This window comes from Schistocerca piceifrons, chromosome 1 (assembly GCF_021461385.2).
Source record: "Schistocerca piceifrons isolate TAMUIC-IGC-003096 chromosome 1, iqSchPice1.1, whole genome shotgun sequence".
Taxonomy (NCBI): domain Eukaryota; kingdom Metazoa; phylum Arthropoda; class Insecta; order Orthoptera; family Acrididae; genus Schistocerca; species Schistocerca piceifrons.
Window position 1 is genome coordinate 630,172,942 of NC_060138.1, and position 23,620 is coordinate 630,196,561.

The window sequence follows — 23,620 nt, forward strand, 5'->3', positions numbered from 1 at the left end:
TGTTGGAAGGAATGTAGAGTAAACACTACATTTATATGTTGATACTGTAGGAGCGCTTATGTTGTCCAGGATCTGCAAATTACAATATAATGACTGGAACAACATTTTATGTTAAAGGGAAAACAGGTACTACATTACATTTGTAATTGAGCCCGATTTTATTTAGCAATTGTTTCCACTCTGGCTGCACCTCACCTCGTTGCAGGACTCCAACATAGTTAGGAGAAAATGACGAGTGATGCTGGTATCTAATGATTATGCATGTCTCCAGATCTGTTATACATCTGTTAGAGATAATTAGAGGACTCCTGCACTGTCACAGCTGTGTCATTGTGAGATTTGTGCAGGGGGATTGAAGTTCCAGGACATGCACCATTTGAAATATGCAGTGATGTATTTATGGAGTATATTCATTTATACAGTGTCCTACCCTGTAGCACCAGCAGAACAATTTAAGTTCAATGATTGATATGATCCAGTTCAAGACTTAGTCATGTCAAAGCATAGTCCTCAAAATTAACAAACGTGGATTCAATGCGATGGCAGTGATAACTCCGAACTGGTTGTGGCGCTAAGTGAGACAGGCTCTGTGCATGTGCACATGGACTGTTTCGCCAGTGACCCCACCGATTTCCATGCATTACACACACAAAAGCTATCTTAGTTCATCAAAACGTAAAAGCAGAGCAAACAGTTCACAGTTTACTCAGTATTGATCACTGTCTTTCTCCAGTTCACAGTGATATAATATTCATATTATTAATTTAAGTGACTTATCCATGTCCTCACATATGAAAGCCAACACATCACCCACACTGACATGTCAGGGATCTCTTATAACAAAGATTTATAAAAATATGAGATGTGATCAAAAAATATGATGAATAATTTTATCAGAAACGAAGTAATAAGCTTACTTGGAATTTGATTTAATCTCTTTCTAACTACTATCCTTGGCTAGAAATGAAGTTACCCCAACATTGAATCCTTGACTGGAAGCATTTCTGGAAGGCTTCTTTCAGAAGGGCATTCAGCTGCTTTGTAAACAGCCCATGTTAACAGGCACAAGACTCCACTGCTGTTTGCCAGATTCGAACGTGAGTTCTCTGCTGGGTGTTAGGAAGAGGATGGTGAGAGTGTGTCCATGGATAGCTCCTGATGTCAGAATAACAACATTTATTGATCAACTGCAATACATTGTGAAGTTTCCTTCCACTCGCAATATTCTTGGTGGCAACAGGGATGACTGGTGGACGTTCATACAAGCTCCCGCTGATGCATCTGAAGCTGCGCTGGCATAACTCGAATCTCCTGCCTCAATAGCGGTGCTCTGGCCTTGGAGGGATTTAATGAGGCAGCTGGAACCTTGTGCCATGGGCCCCTGTTGTGCTTGTGGTGGTTGGGGGCATGGCAGCAGAACAGATCAGTGCCCTGTCTCAGCAGACATCCCCAGTGGTGGTTGTCTGCCATTGGTGGGCCAGGGTCCCCTGCTCCTGCCTGAGTCATGGTATTTGTGGCAGCAGTGTACCAAGATGATGGTGACAGTGCATTACCCCAATGCACACCAAGCAATGACTCCCATGACAGGCAGCTGCCTGTTCACGGTGTCCGACAGTAGTTATGGCGTGGCATCACTCCGGCACCTCCTAGGAGATGACCTGCATTGTGACACTGACTGTTACAATGACTGCGATGGCAGTGATAACTCTGAACTGGTGGTGGCGCTAAGTGACACAGGCTCTGCGTCACTCCAACACCTCATAATGGAAAATGTTGATGGGCTGGCTCCAGGTCCTTAAATATGGATTTCTGCCGCTGATGTGTGCTGTTCTTCTTCCCCAATACATGGCTGGAATATTCTGGTGTTGCTCGGCTGGCATAACTGACCCAATTACCACCCTTAGTGTTGACACTCTGGCATGCAGTGAGCTGCTGCTTGCCACATCTTCTGCTGTTCGGCGAGCATGCCATTGACATAGTGTTCTCCCTCGTCTTGTTGAACTCTGTGCTCCGATGACCCAATTATGCCATGGTATTGTAGCACAGAACTGCACAACCAAATGCAACACACATATGACTTCTGGCTCCCAATATTCCTTCACATTTTAACTAACTTTATTACTGCAGAAGTCCTTCCTCAAATTAACTTTATCACTCTCACATATTTTGACTCTCTACTCTCCCCCATTCTACAGAAAGAATCCGTACCCACATTCAGCCTCTATGTCTATTTACACCCAACTGTATTTACATGGTTTTGAACCCTCTACCAATACTGGACTTGTACCATACTTACGCAGTTCACTTCCTTTGAGACTGTGGCTTGTCGCTACTAATTACACTCCAGTTCTCCCTCTTACACAAAATTGTTCCTTACAGTCCTTTGAGCACACTTAGTCTTTGCCTTCATGACTGTTTACTCATTACACTGCCTTGTTGGGGGCATACCATTCTGATCGGTTCAAACCCATAGGTCGAAGGTTGGAAGGGGAGGTATTTGGGCCACTCTTCTCTTGAACAAGAAATAAATAACCCCAATCACCACAAGACGTATACAAGAGGCTGCTGTTGATGAACCAATGACTACCAATTGCTGCTGCTGCTTACTTCTGTAGATTTTCACATACTCTAAGAGATGTTCCATGATAATGTGACCATGTTGGGTAGCAATCATCTGAGCCAGAGAAGTGGACAGGTCCTCATCAATGATATTGTTAAGAAACGAAAGGTATTTGGAGGCAAAACCAAGGAAGGTAAGTCAGGTACATAAATTAAGGAATGGACTATACTTATAGCTACGATTTCTGTTATCGCAGCTGGTAAGCAAAAAGAAAATCATAGTGTCAGTCCCACATCCTTGCTCCAGGTCTCAGCATATACTGATGATTCGCCAGATTATCCTACTTCCTTCACTTTGGCTTCTCCTTTTTCTCTTCCTTGTCTGCCCAGTTCCTTCCCCTCCTTCTATGGAAATTCTATGGAAATTGGGGTCACGAGAGGCAAATTGCCCGTATCCCTCTTAAATGGCCAAATTTGGCTTACATGGACTGTCGAGGGGAGGGTGGGGAGCTGCAGTTTAATGTTAACCTGTGACTTTATCTCTAGTACCTGGTAAGACCCATTATACCATGACATGAACTACTTCATTTTCCCGGATTCATTAACATAACCCACTGACCCACATGGTACTTAGGTAACACTGCTTTTGCATTGTGCGCCATTTCCTATTTCTCTAAAGGCTTTGTATTCATTTTTTGTACTTGCTTTCAGATTAATTTCACTTTCCTAGCGAAATCTTTCACTGACAAGATGTCGCCATGTGACAGGGCTTTGCAAAAATCAAAGGGCAATGGCATCTTGCATCCAAAAATTTCTTCATATGGGAATAACCCTACGCTCTAGTGAACTTTCGAGTTGTAAGCAGCAATGACGTAGGCCAATAGGATGTACCAATTGTTATGCTGGGAATTTATGTAACAACTTAACATTTTTGCAATTGTCGTGCAGACTCATTCTGTGTGACCATTAGCTTGAGATAAGAGTGCTCATGCATAATTTTTTAATGTGCAACAGCCTACATAGCTGCTGCATTAATTGTGACATAAAATTTGTGCCCTGATGTATGATTGTGGTTTGAGGTGTCCCAAACCAAAGTATCCACTGGCTGACTAGTGCCTGAACCACTGTCGTGGCTTGCTGGTCCATTAAAGCTATCATGGAAATGAACCAAGAAAAATGGTCAATAAGGATTAATACATAATGATTCCCTGCTGGTGTTTGTGCTAGGAATCCTAGGATGTCCAGCCCTATTATTTGAAATGGTTTATCAGCTTCCGGTAACCTCTGTAGTTTAAGTTTCTGGTGGTTATGCTCTGCTCTACAGGCACAGGGAACACATTTTTCATGTAACAGTCAGTCCACTTCCTGCCTATGCATCATCCACCAATAATCCTGTGCTACCCTTCTCTCCATTGCTCTTTGACCTGAATGGCCCACTAAAATCGAATCTTGCTCTTTCTCTGTGGTGCTGCTAACCACAGCCCATTTCATTTCATGTCCTGTGTAGCAATACTCCATCCTCCGTGCAGAACTGCTGCTTTTTAGCAAATCACAGACAATCCATATCAGCACTTTGTGCTGCCCTCCATTCACTTCCGTCAAGGCCTGCACATTTCATAGCACGTACCTTAAGGCTGAGTCCATCTGCGTTAGTGTGCAACCTTCCCAGCTGATGTTCTACTTCGTAACTGGACTCGCTTAACTGCAAGGCCCATCTTGACAATCTGCTCTTTGGATCTTTAAATCCTAAAAGCCACTTAATTGATGCATGATCAGTCACTGTTTCAAAACTTCTACCATAGAGGTAACAAAAAAGTCCCGATTCCAAATATCACTGCAAGCATTTCATCCTCCATAGTGAATTTCATTGAGATGCCGTGATGAGTACACAATAGGGTGCTGCTGTCTTTCAACTTCCTGACTCAAAATCGCTTGAATCACAAGAGAGAATAAACAGTTTTTCAAAATCCATATAGACTAACATGCGACTAGATGTCGATAGATCTTTTAACTTCTGGAATGCCGCCACACACTCAACTGTCCAACAAAACTTCACTTCTTTCCATAGGAATTGGGTGAGAGGCCTTGCAATTTTCGGAACACACCTATGGTAAAAATTCACGAGCCCCAAATAAGACTGCAATTCCTTTACCTTGGTGGGTGCTGGAAAATTTTGAACGACCTCAAGTAGCTTTGGATTGGTATGAATTCCATCCTGCCCTATAACATGACCCAAATACTGAACTTCTTGCAATACTAAATGACACTTCTCTAACTCAATGTTAATCGTACTGTCTGCAGACAATCAAACACTTCACCCAACTGCTCCTGATGACCAGGAATATTCTTTGAATACACAATTATGTACATATATATATAAAAAACCAAGATGCTGTAACTTACCAAATGAGAAAGCAATGCTATGTTGATAGACACAATAAAAAACACACAAACACACACACAAATGTCAAGCTTTCACAACCCAAGGTTGCTTCATCAGGAAAGAGGGAAGGAGAGGGAAAGACGAAAGGATGTGGGTTTTAAGGAAGAGGTTAAGGAGTCATTCCAATCCTGGGAGCGGAAAGACTTACCTTAGGGGGAAAAAAGGACAGGTATACACTCGCACACGCACACACATATCCATCCGCACATACACAGACGCAGGCAGACATATGTAAATGCAAAGAGGTTGGGCAGAGATGTCAGTTGAGGTGGAAGTACAGAGACAAAGATGTTGAATGACAGGTGAGGTACGAGGGGCGGCAACTTGAAATTAGTGGAGGTTGAGGCCTGGTGGGTAACGGAAAGAGAGAATATATTGAAGGGCAAGCTCCCATCTCTGGAGTTCTGATAGGTTGGTGTCAGTGGGAAGTATCCAGATAACCCGGACGGTGTAACACTGTGCCAAGATGTGCTGGCCGTGCACCAAGGCATGTTTAGCCACAGGATGATCCTCATTACCAACAAACACTGTCTGCCTGCCTGTGTCTGTTCATGTGAATATATTTTTCCTATGTGGAATGTTTCCCTCTATTATATTCAATTATGTACATAGGTATACTACGCACTGTCTTGGTTTTAATCTGCTAACACACTATCCAGCAAACTCTGAAAGGTTGCCGGTGCATTTTTAAGTCCAAAATGCATGTGGCGAAACTGGAAATGCCCAGTCGACATTGAGAACACAGTTTTCGGTTGATCCTCTGGTGTTAGTTCCAAGTGGTGGTAAGAAGTACCGACACTGACCCAAATTGTCCAGTGTCTCTGTTATATTAGGCGAGGATATGCATCTGACCCTGTTTGAGGAACCTGTAAACAACAGAAATTGTATGCTTTGCCACTGTCTGGTGATTTTTGCGTACAGTTACAATGGGAGCAGATCAGGGACAACAACTAAGTTCTATGATGCCATCTCTAAGTTACTGATTTATACTCTTCCATAATTGGCTGTAAATGCCTTGGAACTCAGTGTGGTCATTTGTAGATGGGTGCTTCACTTCCAGTAGGAATTTGGTGCTGAACAAGTGGTGTTGCGGGTAATGGACCCAATGGATTAAGTAATTCCATGTACTCGCTCAACAGTTTTTCCCTTAATGCTCTGTTCTCTGCTTTCAGGTGTGCTAGCTTACTCCTTAGCACTGACCAGTTGACAGACTCACCCAGCATTGTGTAGTTTGCTGTCAAATAATGGTGTAGTTCATCCTCATCCAACACTTCTAAATTTGCAGCTAGGGTACCCTGTGACAACTTTACTTCCTCAAGGCCAAAATTATCAATACTGACAGGTACTACCCTCATGCTGTCTTCCTCCTGAACGTAGGACATGCTATGTCATATAAAACAACTGCATCTAATTCTTCATTATCCGCCAACGGTTCAGTGATAAGCAACGAGTTCACTGGAAGGTCAGTACCAACATGAATCCAGACTATCTTTCCTGTATCTTTTTAGTATGCGATCCCATGGATTGACCTTAAGCGACCTTGTATGCAGTTTCATTGGTTTCCCCTGGTCGTGGGGCAGACTTTGCAACATTGAAGGTATTCTGGCTGTAGAGCCTAGCTGAAACAAAGTCCCGTTGATTTCTGCCATATGCCGTTCCAGGTCAATTATGGCATGATGTGCAACCAGGAAATCAAATCTGAGAATCACGTCGTACCTACCACTAACATTGGAAGACCTTCTGCATCCACTTGGAAGTTAACCTCCCCCACTTGGAACTTCAGCACTACAGCACCAAGTGATTTTACATGTCCTCCCACCTACACCACTTAACATCCGGCATGGTGCACTTCACCTGTTTGCTGCAAATACTCACTTACTTGCAACTGATACCTAAGAACCGGTATCCAACAACATTTTACATAATTTATCCCTCACATAGCTGGTCAGAAAAAAATCTGCCACTGCTTTCTTACATGTGCTAACTCTTACTGGGAGCATGGGACAGTGGACATCCCATCCTCTGTGCCATTTAACTGCTGCTCATAAGATCTACCCTGTGACTGAAGCTTCTGTTGTTGCTGATTCCTGTTACGTCATTGCTGATCTGAGTGAGCAAATTTCCTACAACACCTGCAATGTTGCTGTCTTTAATTTCTTTGTACATGAACCTTTTGCCCACACTGAAAGCAATTTACCTCTGTACTAAATACTGTCCGACATTCATGTGAAGCCAATGACTCAGTTTCCTCTTATGATAAAGCAATATCCATTGCTTCACTCAAATACTTAAGAAATTCCAAACAAACCTTTACAACCCCCTCAAAAATGTGTCAAGAGCCTTCTGCTCTGGTTCCTGCAAAATTACCGAGTGAACCCTGTCATCATCCTTGAGCCCCTCACTACATGTATTGATTCTATGAATCAGTCAGCAAAACTTTCAGTCGATTCATCCTGCTAATGAAAAACCCTAATAAGTCGATCCCCGCAATATCCTGCTAATGAAAAACCCTAATAAGTCGATCCCCGCAATATCTTGCAGTGTTCTTCTGCTGATATCTCTCTATTAACGCTTCCTGAAAATCTTAATAAATGCTCCTTGCCGCCCCCCCCCCCCCCCCCACGCGCACACACACACCACAATTTGGCATCTGTCCTCCTGTTTCCCTCAAAACGGGGTAACAATGCTGCAGCATTGCCGTCAAGGGTGGGTGGGTTGGGATGTGACTGCTCCCTCTCTGTCACTTTGAGCTTATTTACCTCTATCTGTACTTTCTCTACCTGATCCCTAAGTTTCTCAATAACCTCAGCAGCTGGAAGTTTCTTTGCCATGACTATAATTTAATCAAGAGAAAAGTATACCCAAAGAATACAAAAACACAGGAAAAGGGACAACGCAACAGGTTCGAAACTAAGCAACGACTCCCATGACAGGGGGCTGCCTGTTGACAGCATCCAATGATAGTTGTGGTAGTGGTATCACTCGGGCACCTCCTAGCCGCTGATGTGCATTATGATGGTGACTATTACGATGATTGCAATAGCTATGACGACACCGAACTGGTGACTGTGCTAAGTGACACAGGCGCTGTGTCACTCCAACACCTCATGATGGACAATGTTGATGAGCTGGCTATGGGTCCTTAAATACGGCTTTCTGCTGCTGATGTGTACTGTTCTTCTTCCCCAGTAGGCCGGTGGAATATTCTGGTGTTTCTCGGCTGGTGTAACTGACCCGATTACCACCCTCAATGTTAATGACACCCAGGCGTGCGGCAAGCTGCTTCTTGTCGCATTTTTTGCTGTGTGGCAAGCTGGCCATTGACACAGAATTCTCCTTCATGTTGCTGAACTTGGTGCTCCAACGATACACTGGTATTGTAGCACTGAACTGCCCAGCCGAATATAACACACATACAACTTCTGGCTCCCAATATTCCTTCACATTTTAACTAACTTTATTACTGCAAAACTCCTACTTTTAACTAACTTTCTCATCTTTCAACTCTTTTCAACTCTATTGTGGCCCACTCAAAGTAAGGAATAGTGTCAAAACATTTTCTTTTAAGCATGATTTTAATTTTTGGTAAGAGACAGAAGTCGCATGGTGCTAAATCTGGTGAGTAAGGTAGATCTTTACAGACAGGAAAACTTTTTGTGGCAAAAACTCACAAATCAAAAGCATTATGTGGCACAGCACATTATCATGAAGCCATGGGCCCATTTTTCTGGTCTCTTTCGTCATTCATCTTTTCGCAAACACTGCAGTATGCCCTTGTAAAATTTGGTGTCTGTATTTGTTCCTCAAGGGATGAACTCTATCGCATGATAACTTCAACATCGGATAAAAAAGCAATGTGTGTGACTTTGATTTTGAGTGATATTTTTAGGGACCCGAGATTCACTGGTTTTCCATTAGAAACTCTGAATTTTTGGGCCAGGGTCATACCCATAGAACCAAGTTTCACCTCCAGCTACAGTTTTGGATATGAAGTCTGGATATGAATGAGGATGATTATTCAACTCCATGCAAACTGACACACAATGTCCCTTCTGTTCATCACTCAAAAGTATGGGAACAAATTTTGCCCTCACTTGTCTCATTTGCAAATTATGAGTTAAATGATTTGAAAGGACCCATATGAGATGCTAAGTTCTTTGGTACACTCTTGAATAATTATTTGCAACTTTTTGCATATTTTTTCTGTTTTTGAGATTAATGGGCATCCCAAACATTTCTTGTTTTCTACTGACTCATTTTCACTTTCAAATTGCTCGTATTACTTGTAAACATTTACAGCATTATCACTGTACACCAATTTCAACATTTAATGAGTTTCTTTGGCACTTTTTTAGTACCTTGAAACAGAAATAAATGTTCACGAGTTGTTTGTAATTTGTGGTGCATGACAGATACAGTAAACACAACCTTACTCTCTAGCATCCTTGGATGCTAACTGACAAGTCAGAATGTGTTCCATAATGACCGTAATGACACTGTCTGTCTTAATGGAGCAGGCTGTTGGACAAATTACATCAAATGGTTGAAGCATCGGCAGTTGCTGCTACAAAATTCATTCACCATATTTTTTGATCACATCATGTACATTGAAGCATTTGCATTCAGATAGATGTATTATTTGAATGTATTAACATTTATTAATAAATAAAATGAATAAAACAAAGTAATAAAGGAAAAAGTTATTTATGTAGGCTCCCGAGAGCTATACTGCTACAATTGCATTATCTAGTAAAAAAAAAAAAAAGTTTCGCCACTCATCACTATCTGAAAATAAAAACAAAAATTCATTTATAATAACTGTTAATTTGCTGAGTTCTCCCATTCATTTGCTCTTGTACTTCCTCATGGCATGCTACAACAGATATCTGTCATAGATGTGTTTGGCTGTCACACTCATAATATTCAAGAGATCTCTGAGTGCAGTATAATGGTCGCACCATGGTCTACAAGACAACATTACATCAGTTCAGTATGTCAGGTCTAATATGTCATGCATTGCACCAACACCCACATGACATAAAGTCAAAAAAACCTATTTAAGATAAGGCCACAACCATGCGGCACCTGTTGTAATGCTGGTCTACTTCTGAATTCTATTTTAAGTTCTAGTTCTGATAGAGATGTGTCACAGGTAATTTAGAATCTGTGGTCAGCTTCTTGCTGCACAGTGGAAAAAAGTAATTACAACAGGTGGAATGTGGCACAAAAACGTAAAGGAAGAAGAAACTACACAAACAACATGGGCGCTCTGTGGACGTCACTCCACATGCCTACTAGAACAGACCCTTAGAGCTATCTTACACTTATAACTCACATGACATCTGCATCTTTCTCAAATGTAGCCTACACTAATATATGTATCTCTGCACTCTGAGGCTTCCCACAATTTAGCCAAGCACATTTTCTGCACTACCTGGCATCATGCACTTTTCATCAAGTGCAACAAACCATTTCATGTGACTCAGTACCTGGAGCCACTTGACGTTGTCGGTTACACTGAGTACATATCATAGGTCTCACAGGTTTGTCCTTTAGCCCCCTCTACTCCCAACATAACTGCCTATTGTACAGGTGTATTGCTACCAGGAAAGAGGAAAGAGAACAGACACAAAATTTGGGACATAAGACAAAAGGAACCCACGGGCAGTTACATTATGCACAGGCTGCTAGTTACTCATCTTGGTGTTGCTAGACTGATATCAGTGGTACCTGCACCAGGCATCGTAAAGCTACAAGCTCTACCTTCACATGTGCAGTCCCACTTCTTATGGCAAATGTAGATTATCTGGTTTGTATGACTGCTTTTGGAAGAGTGGAGAGCCATTCTTCTGGTGCCAAATGGCATGGTTGCTCCCTACCGAGGAATACCAAGTTCTAACAGCAGGCATGAAGGACAGACACCAGTCAGCAAAATGCCAACAGCTGAGTTGAGCTGATTATTAATCGCAATATTTCAGATATACTGCCAGAGACAGGTAGAGGTCCATCTCCCACAGGTGTTGACCTTTGGCTCATGCAGAGTGATTCACTGCTAGGCTAGGCAGTGAATGATGCAACACTAGGTTGGATGCAGCTGACACTGACTCAGTGGCAGTGGATGCAGCTGGTAGTCAAGGCTTTGCAGCTGCAGTCTGCAATGATGGTACTTGAGCAGTGGGGATGAATCTTGGGCCTCAGTGTACAAGCAACAGTTGGCAACGAACACTGGCCGCCCAACAGATACTGAACAAATGAATGATCTGGCCATCGGCTCGGCTGGATGATGAACGCGGTCCAGTTACCATGGTGACTGACATGATACTCTGTTGGCTGGATGAGCATATGTAAATAGTACTTTGGTGACTCTTTGGTTGTTGGTAGCATCACATAGCAACATTGATGCATCACTGCCTAGATACCGCGTTTCACAAGTTGCAACTAGGTTGTCATAATACAAATGACGAACAGGGCTTCAGTGATGTCATCAGCTGTGAATTAGCAATAGTCGCTAAAAGTGTGGGTCCACACCCAGCACATCAGGTTGCTCCAAGGCCATCCTAATACTGATGACAGCCAGGGCTCCAGTGACTCATCTGTAGTGAAGTAATACCAATAATAGATGCTAAAACTGTGTCACACCAGGTCGTGACATAAGAAATCATTCTCTTGGCACAGCAGATGTAGAGGTTTCATAAATTTCAGGCCATGTTATGGTCATACAGCATCAAAAAGCATTTCTGGTGTTAAGTTATGGACATTCTGCATTTGGGGGTACTCAATAAAAGACTTAGCACTGGAAGATAGACTCCAGCTACAGATACCATCTTAATAGAAGAGAGATCTTTTGCATAGAGTATTTGACTGTAAAATGCAACAGTTCCAGCTTACTATAGTTGTTAACTCTACGTGAACCAGTGTTGTCATTTGTGGTTGTCTGTGCCCAACTACTGTGAATAAAGCAATGATTAAAAATGACATTTTTCATCAAACTTTTATATCATGGGAAATTATTGAAGTTAAACTCATTTAAAATTAATTAATAAAATGTGTGATAATGAATACTGACTAAAGCTGTTTTGCAATATTGTGATGACTTTCCTAGCATAGGAAGACAATAGGTCTTAAAGAGCACCACCTGCAAAGTAAAAGTGAATGAAAGACAGGATAGATGGAGTAGAGTTGGAATAGCAATTGCCCATTTGAAATTGTACAATTTTTTAACATGAACATATTCTTTGCACCTGTCTAAACTGTAGCATGCTATTCAGTGTTCCATTCTATTTCCCAGTCTTTATTATTATTTTATCTTTATAATTCTCTCCACTATTTTATTACTATTTCATCTTTATTATTCTCCTACGCTGTCCAATGCTTATAGTGAGCACATTATGAGGGAGGTTGTTGAAGAATGGTATGTTGCATTATTGTAATTGACAGAAAAATTAACACTCTCAGGTATGCAGATGATGGTTTGATAATTGTAACAAATGAACATAAACTCAAAACCATCATCTGAAGATTGGCTTAATGAATCTGAGAATATGGTCTTGAAGTCAACAACATAGTGATGATTGTAGATTGTCCTAATGACAACAGACCTGACAGCAAAAGAACTGCTGGCTATGAAGTTGTCAGTTGCTTCAAGTGTTTAGCATTTGATGTCACTGATAATGGAGATTGCAAGCCCGATATCCATAGGCGCATTTTGACTGTAAGAAATTCTACAGCATAACTTGCTCGCATCTGGAAGGACACCTCAATCACAGCCAAGTCAGCCTTGTCTGAACTCTAATCTTCTCTGTCATGAATTGTGCAGCAGAAACTTGGACAAAGAAGATGTCTGATTGACGTAGGATTGATGCTCTGGAAATGTGGTGCTGTAGAAGATTGTTTCAAATACTGTGGACAGCGCATTGATCTAATGAATCGATTCTGTGGTAGGTTGGCATTAGAACAAGATTGTTGACTCTTGTCACCAAAAATCAATTGGAAAGAACAATCACAGAGGGAAAAGTCAATGGTCAAAGACCTAAAGGATGCACACCATTTTGGTTAAGAGCCTGACTGGGATGGGCTTGCAGCAAGTAAGTACCATGCCCTAGATACAGCATTGTGGAGTCGGGTCATCAAGGGGCTTACCATGTGATGCCACTACACCCTTGTGTAGGGTTAGACCACTGATAGAAATTATAAGGGCTGATATTACAGAAAAAAGCAATAAGTAATGTATTGAGTAAGGTAAAAGAGGAACGAGCTACTGTATACTTTGAATCAAAGCTGTTTCACAGGAAGTAAAGAGCTTTTCGAATAATTAAATGTTTGTATTCACTAAGTGAATTCTAAGCAAAAGGACTGTTCTTACAACATGTAATGTCTAAAAAAAACATTAAGATATCTGTATATATCATTATTATACCATATGTAAGTATCATTTCTATTTATTACAGTGTCTTTATTGCTTTAACCTAAGTATGACATTTGAAGAGGTCATCAACTTGATGGCTACGTCCAAAGAACTGTAAATAAATGTAAATGAATATATATCTGGATGACGGATACATAATGATGGCAAAATAATTTGCATTCTGCTCTGATAATCATATAAATGTACAATGGAGTGATCAATAAGTAATGTAACACATTTTTTTCCTTGGGCAATTTCAGCTGAAAACTTGCAGACTGTGTTGTGGGGACATCATGGAATATTCCTGCTTCAGCGTCTATAGTTTCATGAAGTTCCGATAGGTGGTGGCACTATATGTACCCTTCAAAGTGATGCGATGCCTGTAATGGAGGTGCTTTCCAAGCAGAGAGCTATCGTTGTGTTTCTTTCATGGCAGAAAATCAGAGCAGCACAGATATTCATAGGCACTTGCACAATGTCTGTAGAGACCTGACAGTGAACAAAAACACGATGAGTCATCAGGTGAGGCATCTGACAAAACTGCAACAAGGTTGCAGAAAGCTGACCAATTTCACCGTGCTTGCCAGATGGCCACACACAGCTATTACTGGAATGTCAGAATGTGGAGACACTCTCATTTAAGGTGATTAATGGATCACAATCAAACACCTCACTGTTGGTACTGCTAACACACTCGTCCATCAGTTTGTCGCAGGATGTGAAAGATGGGTTCATCACTTTGAATTGGGCTGAGTTGGCATCCCTTCGCTCCCAGCTTCAGGCAGTGTTGGCTTTGGTCACACAGCTTGAGGCTGTTGCCAATGGGCATCACTGTGGGGGTCCGGACGGGGGTTTGTCGGGGACGGCCAGCTCATCCCACACATCCCCTGATCAGACTATGGCTGTAGCTGCCCGGGTTACTGCCACATTGAGGCTGACCCCTCACCCCCGGTAGAGTGGGAGGTCGTCTCGAGGTGTGGCAGGGGGCGAAAGACATTCCAGAGGGCTGAACGGAAGGCCTCTCCAGTTTATCTGACGAACCGGTTTCAGGCTCTGTCTCTAGCTGATACTGATCTTCGGCCGGACATGGCTGCTTGTCCTTTTCCAGAGGTTGCCCCTCAGTCTGCAAGATCTGAGCGGTCACAGAGGGTGGGCTTACTGGGAGTTGGGTGCTCCAAAGTCAGGCATGTAATGGGGCCCCTTAGGGATATGGCCGCAAGGGAGGGGAAGAAAACCAATGTGCACTCCATGTGCATACCAGGGGGAGTCATTTCAGATGTGGAAAGGGTCCTTCCGGATGCCATGAAGGGTACAGAGTGCACCCATTTGCAGGTGGTCGCTCATGTCGGCACCAGTGATGTGTGTCGCTATGGATTGGAGGAAATCCTCTCTGGCTTCCGGCAGTTATCTGATTTGGTGAAGGCTGCCAGTCTTGCTAGCGGGATGAAAACAGAGCTCACCATCTGCAGCATCGTCGACAGGACTGACTGCGGACCTGTGGTACGGAGCCGAGTGGAGGGTCTGAATCAGAGGCTGAGACGGTTCTGCGACCGTGTGGGCTGCAGATTCCTTGACTTGCACCATAGGGTGGTGGGGTTTTGGGATTCTGCTGGACAGGTCAGGAGTCCACTACACACAGTACACACAGCAGGACAGCAGGCGGCTACACGGGTAGCAGGGGTTGTGTGGCGTGGACTGGGTGGTTTTTTAGGTTAGATGGCCTCGGGCAAGTACAGAAAGGGCAACAGCCTCAAAGGGTGCAGGGCAAAGTCAGGACATGTTGGGACCAAGCAGCAATCAGTATTGTAATTGTAAACTGTCGAAGCTGCGTTGGTAAAGTACCGGAAGTTCTAGCACTGATAGAAAGCACCAAAGCTGAAATCATTATAGATATGGAAAGCTGGCTGAAGCCAGAGATAAATTCTGCTGAAATTTTTACAAAGGCACAGACGATGTTTAGAAAGGATAGATTGCATGCAACTGGTGGTGGCGTGTTTGTTGCTGTTAGTAGTAGTTTATCCTGTAGTGAAATAGAAGTGGATAGTTCCTGTGAATTATTATGGGTGGAGGTTATACTTAACAACCGAGCTAGGTTAATAATTGGCTCTCCAATCTCTCGACTCAGCAGCATTAGTGGCAGAACAACTGAGAGAAAATCTGGAATACATTTCACATAAATTTCCTCAGCATGTTATAGTCTTAGATGGAGATTTCAATTTACCAGATATAGACTGGGACACTCAGATGTTTAGGACGGGTGGTAGGGACAGAACATCGACTGACATTATACTGAGTGCACTCTCCGAAAATTACCTCGAGCAATTAAACAGAGAACCGACTCGTGGAGATAACATCTTGGACCCACTGATAACAAACAGACCCGAACTTTTCGACTCTGTAAGTGCAGAATGGAATCAGTGATCATAAGGCGGTTCCAGCATCCCTGAATATGGAAGTAAATAGGAATATATAAAAAGGGAGGAAGGTTTATCTGTTTAGCAAGAGTAATAGGAGGCAGATTTAAGGCTACCTAACAGATCAAAACGAAAATTTCTGTTCTGACACTGACAATGTTGAGTGTTTATGGAAAAAGTTCAAGGCAATCGCAAAACGGGAATTCATGGAGTGGTGCAAAACCACCCCCCCTCTGGAGAAAAAGTTCAACCTGCACTCTCAGCCGATCTTCTGGGTCTCTAAAGGGGTTATTCTGTCTGATGTCCTCCCTCTTGATGCAATGATCAACTCTTCAAGTGTATTGAAGAAATGTCTTCAGTGTATTCTCATTGCCACAAAAATGCGAACGAACTTCTCCATGACAATGCAAGCCTCACACAAGTCTGCACACTTGAGAGGAGCTCACAGAACTTCAGTAGGCTTTGCTTCCTCATCCAGCTTACAGCCCAGATCCTGCACCTTTTGACTTCCATCTGTTTGGCCTAATGAAGGATGCACTCTAAAAGCAGTATGTGGATGATGGGGAGTTTATAGCTGCAGCAAGATGGGTTGACCAGTAAAGTGGTATCATGTGGGCATACAGGCCCTCCCAATTATTTGGAAAATAGGATTTTGTAGCCAGAAGACTGAGAAATAATATGGTGTATTGGAGTCCTGAATAAAACAAACCTGCTTTGAGAAAAAAAATTGTGTTGCATTACTTATTGAATGACCCTCATAGACAATATGTAAAGCTATTAAGTGCACTTTTCCTTTATATATTCATAAACAGGAGCTTCTTGAATATTTTCTAACGCTAGTTGAGAAGTGAATAAAGTGTAAAATTCTTTCACCTGATTTTCAATCTTCAGCACTAGCAAAAGTTGGATAAATTCTGCAGGTGTACAAAAAATGTAGTTTAGTTTCCTTATCAAGACAGTGGCATATAAAAGAGCATTGAAGAAACGTATAAGTAAAGGTGCATTTGTAACTTTCAACAGAATTCGTGACATCACAACATTGGACGTAGTTCATATAATTGCAATGGGAGAAACATGAAATCACTCCTTAAATCACACTGGACTCGCATTCGGGAGGACGACGGTTCAATCCCGCGTCCAGCCATCCTGATTTAGGTTTTCCGTGATTTCCTTAAATCGCTCTAGGCAAATGCCAGGATGGTTCCTTTGAAAGGGCACGGCCGACTTCCTTCCCCGTCATTCCCTAATCCGATGAGACCGATGACCTCACTGTCTGGTCTTCTCCCTGAAACAACCCATCACTCCTTACATCATTCCATGTCAGTTAAAGATGGATTTAATGTTATAATGAGCCTCTGATAAATCTCTCTCTCTCTCTCTCTCTCTCTCAGACACACACACACACACACACACACACACACACACACACACACACACACAGACCACCCAAAAAGTTCCGAGACTGATTTTATTCCTGGTGTACAGGCAATGTCAATGCAGTAATTACCTGTATGGCGGCATCTTGAACTAACAAATGTAAATAACAGAGATGATCATTTGACTAGTCAGTTGTGCGCAGGCATAGTTCAGTAGTGGACATGTGGCTGCAGTGTGGCAACGTTGCTGTCTCACAAATCATAATGAAGCAACATCTCTAAATCAAGTCCATTTTGAAAAATGAAGAAAACCACTGGACAGCAACTGTCCTGCAGTTTTCTTCGTTTTTCAAAATGGACATGAACAGTTGCAGTTGCTCCATAAAAAGAGCTTGTTCTAAATCAAGTGTTCAAGACATTCCCCAGAATGTTTTGAAGATGAGAAAAGTGTGTGCAAAGTCTGCCATAAACACTTTGTCTCCCGATGAAAAATTATACGAAAAGATACTGCCATAGTTAGACTAAAATGCCAAATTTCAGGCAATTCTTTTCTGGAAAAAATCATCAAATCATCACCAGTGATGCGAGTTGGTGTTATCAATACAAAACTTCCACAAAATGACAAAGTGCAGAGATTCACATGAAGAGTCAGTGCTATGACAACATAACCGACATTCGAGGCAGTGTGATACACAAGTTGAACAACATCATAAAGAAGGAATTTTCTGACAGTTTCACATACTTGTATGAAAATTCTGTGCATTGTACGCAATAAGGGAGGAGGCTATGTACCTGTTGAACATTGAAGCATTAAAACCACCATCTTAACTTTCTCCTTTTTTTAAAAAATCCTTTGTTTCACAGTTTTCCCTTTCATTCTGTTTTATTCCCATGTTTCAAACCTCATGCAAGCAACTTATTTACTTGCTTTTCTCTTTTCCACCCTCTCCTCCTCCTTTCTCCTTTACATGTCTGTTGTAGTACTAGTCTCCAAATTTTCAAAACCCCATCTTGTTCTCACTATTCACTGTCGTTCCAAAGGCAGTGTTCCTATTCCTTATTCTTCCAAGATTTACGTATGTATGTTACATCAGTGTGATTTACTTGAGTGTCACCCAGAGTATACTGTGCATTTCCCCAATCCTTTTAGAATCTGATCAACTTATCTTTAAATTGAAATGTCTCAGCCTATCTTTAATGTGAAATTTTATTTTGTCAAAGGTTACGCACTCTTCAGCAGTCTTCCGACAGTCTGCCAATGTCTTTAGTATTGGTAAAAGATCAACATGTAATTGGCCATAGCAAACTGACACCTTTACCAGCAGAACCAAATGCATGCTTTGTGGAATCTGGTAAGAATGCTGCAAATTCGCATAGCTGCCATTTTGTTCTATACTTTCCCATGAAAATTTGTTTTATTTTCCATTTACTTGCATCAATCAATCCAAAATCATTCAGAAATATGTCGTTAATAACAACCTGCATCAACACTGGATTTTAATTATATTAAGAAAAATAATATAAGACTTTATGTTCAGCATTGGCTATTGGCTGCATACGATTAGCTTTTAAACTCTAATGCAGCTGATTTAGACTTTTAGTCACTATGAAGGTCCTTAGATTCATGTCAGCTGCTGAGCACTGTATGTATCAAACATTTATGTTTTGCAGTTAAAAGATTCATTTCACATAATGTATCTGTCCAGCCTTCATGTTAGTTGCAGTTTTTCTCAGCCTAGGATTCCAAAGTAGAATGTCATAAATAATACTTTAAACTAAAAATGTGACAGACATTAGATAATCACAAGTAATACATGCATACATATGGGCAACACCACCTCCTGCCCCTCCCCCCCCCCCCTCCCCCCCCACCTCCCCCCCCCCCCCCCCCCCCCACACACACACACACACACACAGAGAGAGAGAGAGAGAGAGAGAGAGAGAGAGAGCTTGGCATTACTGAAACTTAAGATACCACCCTGTTTTTTAGCCACGTTTGAATTTATTTTTATTTGCAAAGTATTTAAATCATGACTCTGGATATTTATAAAGTTTTCTAGTACTTAGGTGAAAATGTGCCACATATATATTTTTCTATTTGAAAACTGAGAGTTAAATATACAACAACGTTATATCACAATTAGTATTCCAATAAATAACAATAAAAGTATATAAATATATGGAAACTTACTAAAAATCCTTTTTAAGGTGGACTATGACTTTCTATAGGAGTTGTTGCAAATGATACATTTACAATTAATGCTGTTAACTCTGAAACTATAGGTGGAGCTTCCGTAAAAATTTCTACTTTTGAATGAACCCCTAATTTTTAGGAGAGCTTCAGGCAATGACATGCATGACAACATACACTATGTATCGAAAGTATCTGGACACTCACAGAAACATATGTTTTTTATATTAGTTGCATTGTGCTGCCACCTACCACCAGGTAGTCCATATCAGTGACATCAGTAGTCACTAAACATCATGAGAGACCAGAATGGGGCACTCCGTGGAACTCACGGACTTCGAATGTGGTCATGTGATTGGGTGTCACTTGTGTCATATGTCTGTACACGAGATTTCCACACTCTTAAACATCCATAGGTACATCCACAGGCCGACCTCATCTGTTGACTGACAGAGACCACCGACAGCTGAAGAGGGTCGTAATTTATAATAGGCAGACATGTATCCAGACGATCACACAAGAATTTCAGACTGCATCAGGATCCACTGCAAGTACTATGACAGTTAGGCAGGAGGTGAAAAAACTTGGATTTCATGATTGAGCGGCTGCTCATAAGCCACACATCATGCCGATAAATGCCAAACGATGCATCGCTTGGTGTAAACGATGCCTCGCCTGGCCTGGATCCTATAGAACACCTTTGGGATGTTTTGGGACTGTGTGCCAGGCCTCACCGACCGACATCAATACCTCTCCTCTGTGCAGCACTCCATGAAGAATGGGCTGCCATTCCCCAAGAAACCTTCCAGCACCTGAATGAACGTCTCCTCAGTGCAGCACTCTGTGAAGAATGGGCTGCCATTCTCCAAGAAACCTTCCAGCACCTGATTGAACGTATGCCTGTGAGAGTGGAAGCTGTCATCAAAGCTAAGAGTGGGCCAACACCATATTGAATTCCAGCATCACCAATGGAGGGTGCCACGAACTTGTAAGTAATTTTCAGCCAGGTGTCCAGATACTATTGATCACATAGTGTATTTGCAGAGACAAAAGTTTTAACTTCTTACAGCATTCACAGTTTACCACTCTCTTAGATCCCTCCAAATTTCTGTCCTGTCAGCTTGTACTGTATAAGTGTATTACCTCTGATTCCTATCTTGCAAAGTCATTTTAAAGTTATTTGAGACAAATATCGCTATTTATATGTTTATTGATTTACAAACAATATCCAATTAAGGTATCAGTATAACAAAGTTAATTGCTTTAGAAATATTTACACTGTTTTTACAATACCAATTATAATACCTGTAATTTTAATAAATCACTAAACGAATTTACACACGTAAAATAGATCCATTAAATTGAAATGTTAGTTATCTAGATAGTAATTTGATTTATAGAATTTCCTGGAAATTCCCGGAATGATACTCGAGGTATATACTATTCTTTCTTGGTTCCAGATGTGTCACTCGTGCTGTGAGAATTCAGTATTGTCAGTATTAAGAATGCACACTTCCACTGATATATACTTGTATTCTATGTCCGGCCATCATAGATGCCAGAATTCCGTATTACATATGCTGATCATAATGGCTGTAATGCAGATAATGTTAAGTTGGGACTGAAGAAGTTGAATACAATCTTGAGAGTTAATAGTTACAGTGAAAAACTGTGTCCACAAAGAACGAGATTGACAGGGATGAGGAGGCTGGACAATGATACACCATTGTTCTATCGCACACCCCATTTTTCTATTGCATATGTAGATTGTCAGCAGCCACTTGGGGAAAATTCTTCTCTGAGAGGGCATTAAACTGATCTATTGTAACAGCAACAAAATTGCAGAGCTGCTTGGCTCCACCAAAGATGTCATCAGTACACTGCAAGGAGTATATGAGGTCAGCTGTGTGAAAATGACATGGCTGAAATGTAACGACTTGTTTCCAGATTTTGATGTTTTATTTCCAGTCAGTATTAATTACCACAAAGTCACAAATCACAGTCAGTTTTCATATGGAATCACAGATTAGTACAGAACAAATGTGTTGCAAAATTTTACATTTTCTTCATTGCCACAGCAAGTCAAACACCTTCACAAACTGTTAATTGTCACAGTCACAGTATGAGTGCTGCATTTGGCTGCCAAAAACCTTTAGAAATATATATACCTTGTGTATTGTTCCAGGACCTTCCAGAAAGTTGTATAAATCAAATTAGTATGTATGTGACTTTTGTTTTTAAGTTTTATCATAATTTTAATTTAATGGGTATATTTTATATTTGTCAGTTCTTTTAGAGATTTATGGAAATAACATGTAATGTAAATGTATGTATTGTAAAAATAGTTTAAATATTTCTAAAATTATTAACTTTATGTTATGCCAAGACCTTCATTTGATGTCAGTTGTGAGTCAATAAAAATATAAATAGTGACGTTCATCTTGAATAACTTTAAAATGAGTTTGCAAGATAAGATAAGTATATTTACTCTGCTTGATATGCTTTTACAGTCATTTTTTAGAAAACTAATTCTCATGGTCTAAATTGTCGCATATGTAACTATCGATAATAAATGGAAAATATATATGTTGCAAAGTTTCACCCAAGTGCTAGAAAACTTTATAAACATCCAAAATCATGCTGTAGTATCCAGAGTTCTGTACAAAGAATGTCCAAGAAACAAAGAGAGAAACATTAAACCTAAGAGAAAAGTGAGATTTAACTGGGGCATAAAATTAAACAAAAATCATGATTTTGAAAACATTTTGCTAAATGATAATATGCAGATGAATATAAACTTACGGAAACTTCTTAAAAATTTGTTTCATGGTGGAGTACAGCTTATTGTAGGCCTATTGTAAATGGTGCTAACTCTGTAACTGTAGTTGGTGCTTCTAAATAAATTTCTGTTTGTGAATGAACACACAACACTTTTGAGGAAAGCATCATACAATGACAACATATTTACATAGCCAAAAGATTTTGCTTATTACATCATTTACAAATTACGTCTCTCTTAGATCCAGCCAATTTTCTGTCCCACGAGGTTGTACCATAGACCAAGCAAGGTGGCCAGTTGTTGGCACACTGGACTCGCATTTGGGATGATGATGGTTCAAACCCACGTCTGGCCATCCTGATTTAGGTTTTCTGTGATTACCCTACATCGCTTCAGGCAAATGTCAGGATGGTTACTTTGAAATGGTATGGCCAACTCCCTTCCCCATCCTTCCCTAATCTGATGGGACCAATGACCTTGCCGCTTGGTCCCTTCCCAATTCAACCAACCAACCTTGGACTGTTGTATATTATCACTTATTCTTATCTTGCAAAGTCATTTTAAAGTTATTCAAGACAAATGTCACTATTTATATTTTTATTGACTTGCAACTGACATCAAATGAAGGTCTAAGCATAACATAAAGTTAATAGCTTTAGAAATATTTTCACTATTTTTGCAATGCCGGGTTATTGTAAATGATGGACCCATTTTCAAAAATTCGTATTTATTCAAGTACAAATCCAAAATGAACAAGCTTTATACCAATGAAAAGAGGATGTTTCAAAGTTTTTTTCATAATGTTTGATATCAATTTAATACATTTAATAATTTGTAATTAAATTGCTTCTCTTTGTCATTGGGGTTGAGAGCCTGGCACAAGTTATAATCGGTAGGGCTTGTACAGCAAATGCCGTCTCAAAACTTTCTGTAGTATTGATTGAGGTATTCCAAGTTCTTGACTAGCTCTATTGATAGACTTACTGGGACTGTGCAAAAAAAGCTTTCTTGAATCTGTCGGACATCATCCTCTGACACACGCAGTTGGCCAGTGCGTTTTCCTTTGCACACACTCCCGGTCTGTTTAAACTGCTTAAACCAATGGCTAATGCTTTTGCAAGTTGGTGGTTGAATACTGAATTTGATATGAAATGCCCGCTGCACTGCAATTTACGACTCACTTTTTGCGAACTCAAGAACACAGATAACCCTGTGCTCCACAGTCGTTTCTTAAACCATCACCGCCCGGCCACTGCCGCCCACCAAAAACTTTGAAACTTCCTCTTTTCATTGGTATAAAGCTTGTTCATTTTAGATTTGTACTTGAATACAAATGAATTTTTGAAAATGGGTCCATCATTTAGAATAACCCTGTACTCTCATTACTTGCCATTTTCATAATCTCTAAAAAAATTAATATATGTAAAATACATTCATTAAATTTAAATGATGGT

General features: G+C 40.9%; 1 protein-coding gene across 5 annotated transcripts in view; it reads left to right on the plus strand.

Moving 5' to 3' along the window:
- The window catches only part of LOC124804742 (N-alpha-acetyltransferase 80), a 139,412-nt gene that overhangs the window by 78,113 nt on the left and 37,679 nt on the right, over positions 1-23,620 (plus strand). For all 5 annotated transcript variants that reach the window (XM_047265068.1, XM_047265052.1, XM_047265043.1 and 2 more), the window contains one exon: positions 18,418-18,548. In XM_047265068.1, the coding sequence (XP_047121024.1) occupies positions 18,418-18,548 (131 nt within the window). The remainder of the gene's footprint in view (positions 1-18,417; positions 18,549-23,620) is intronic.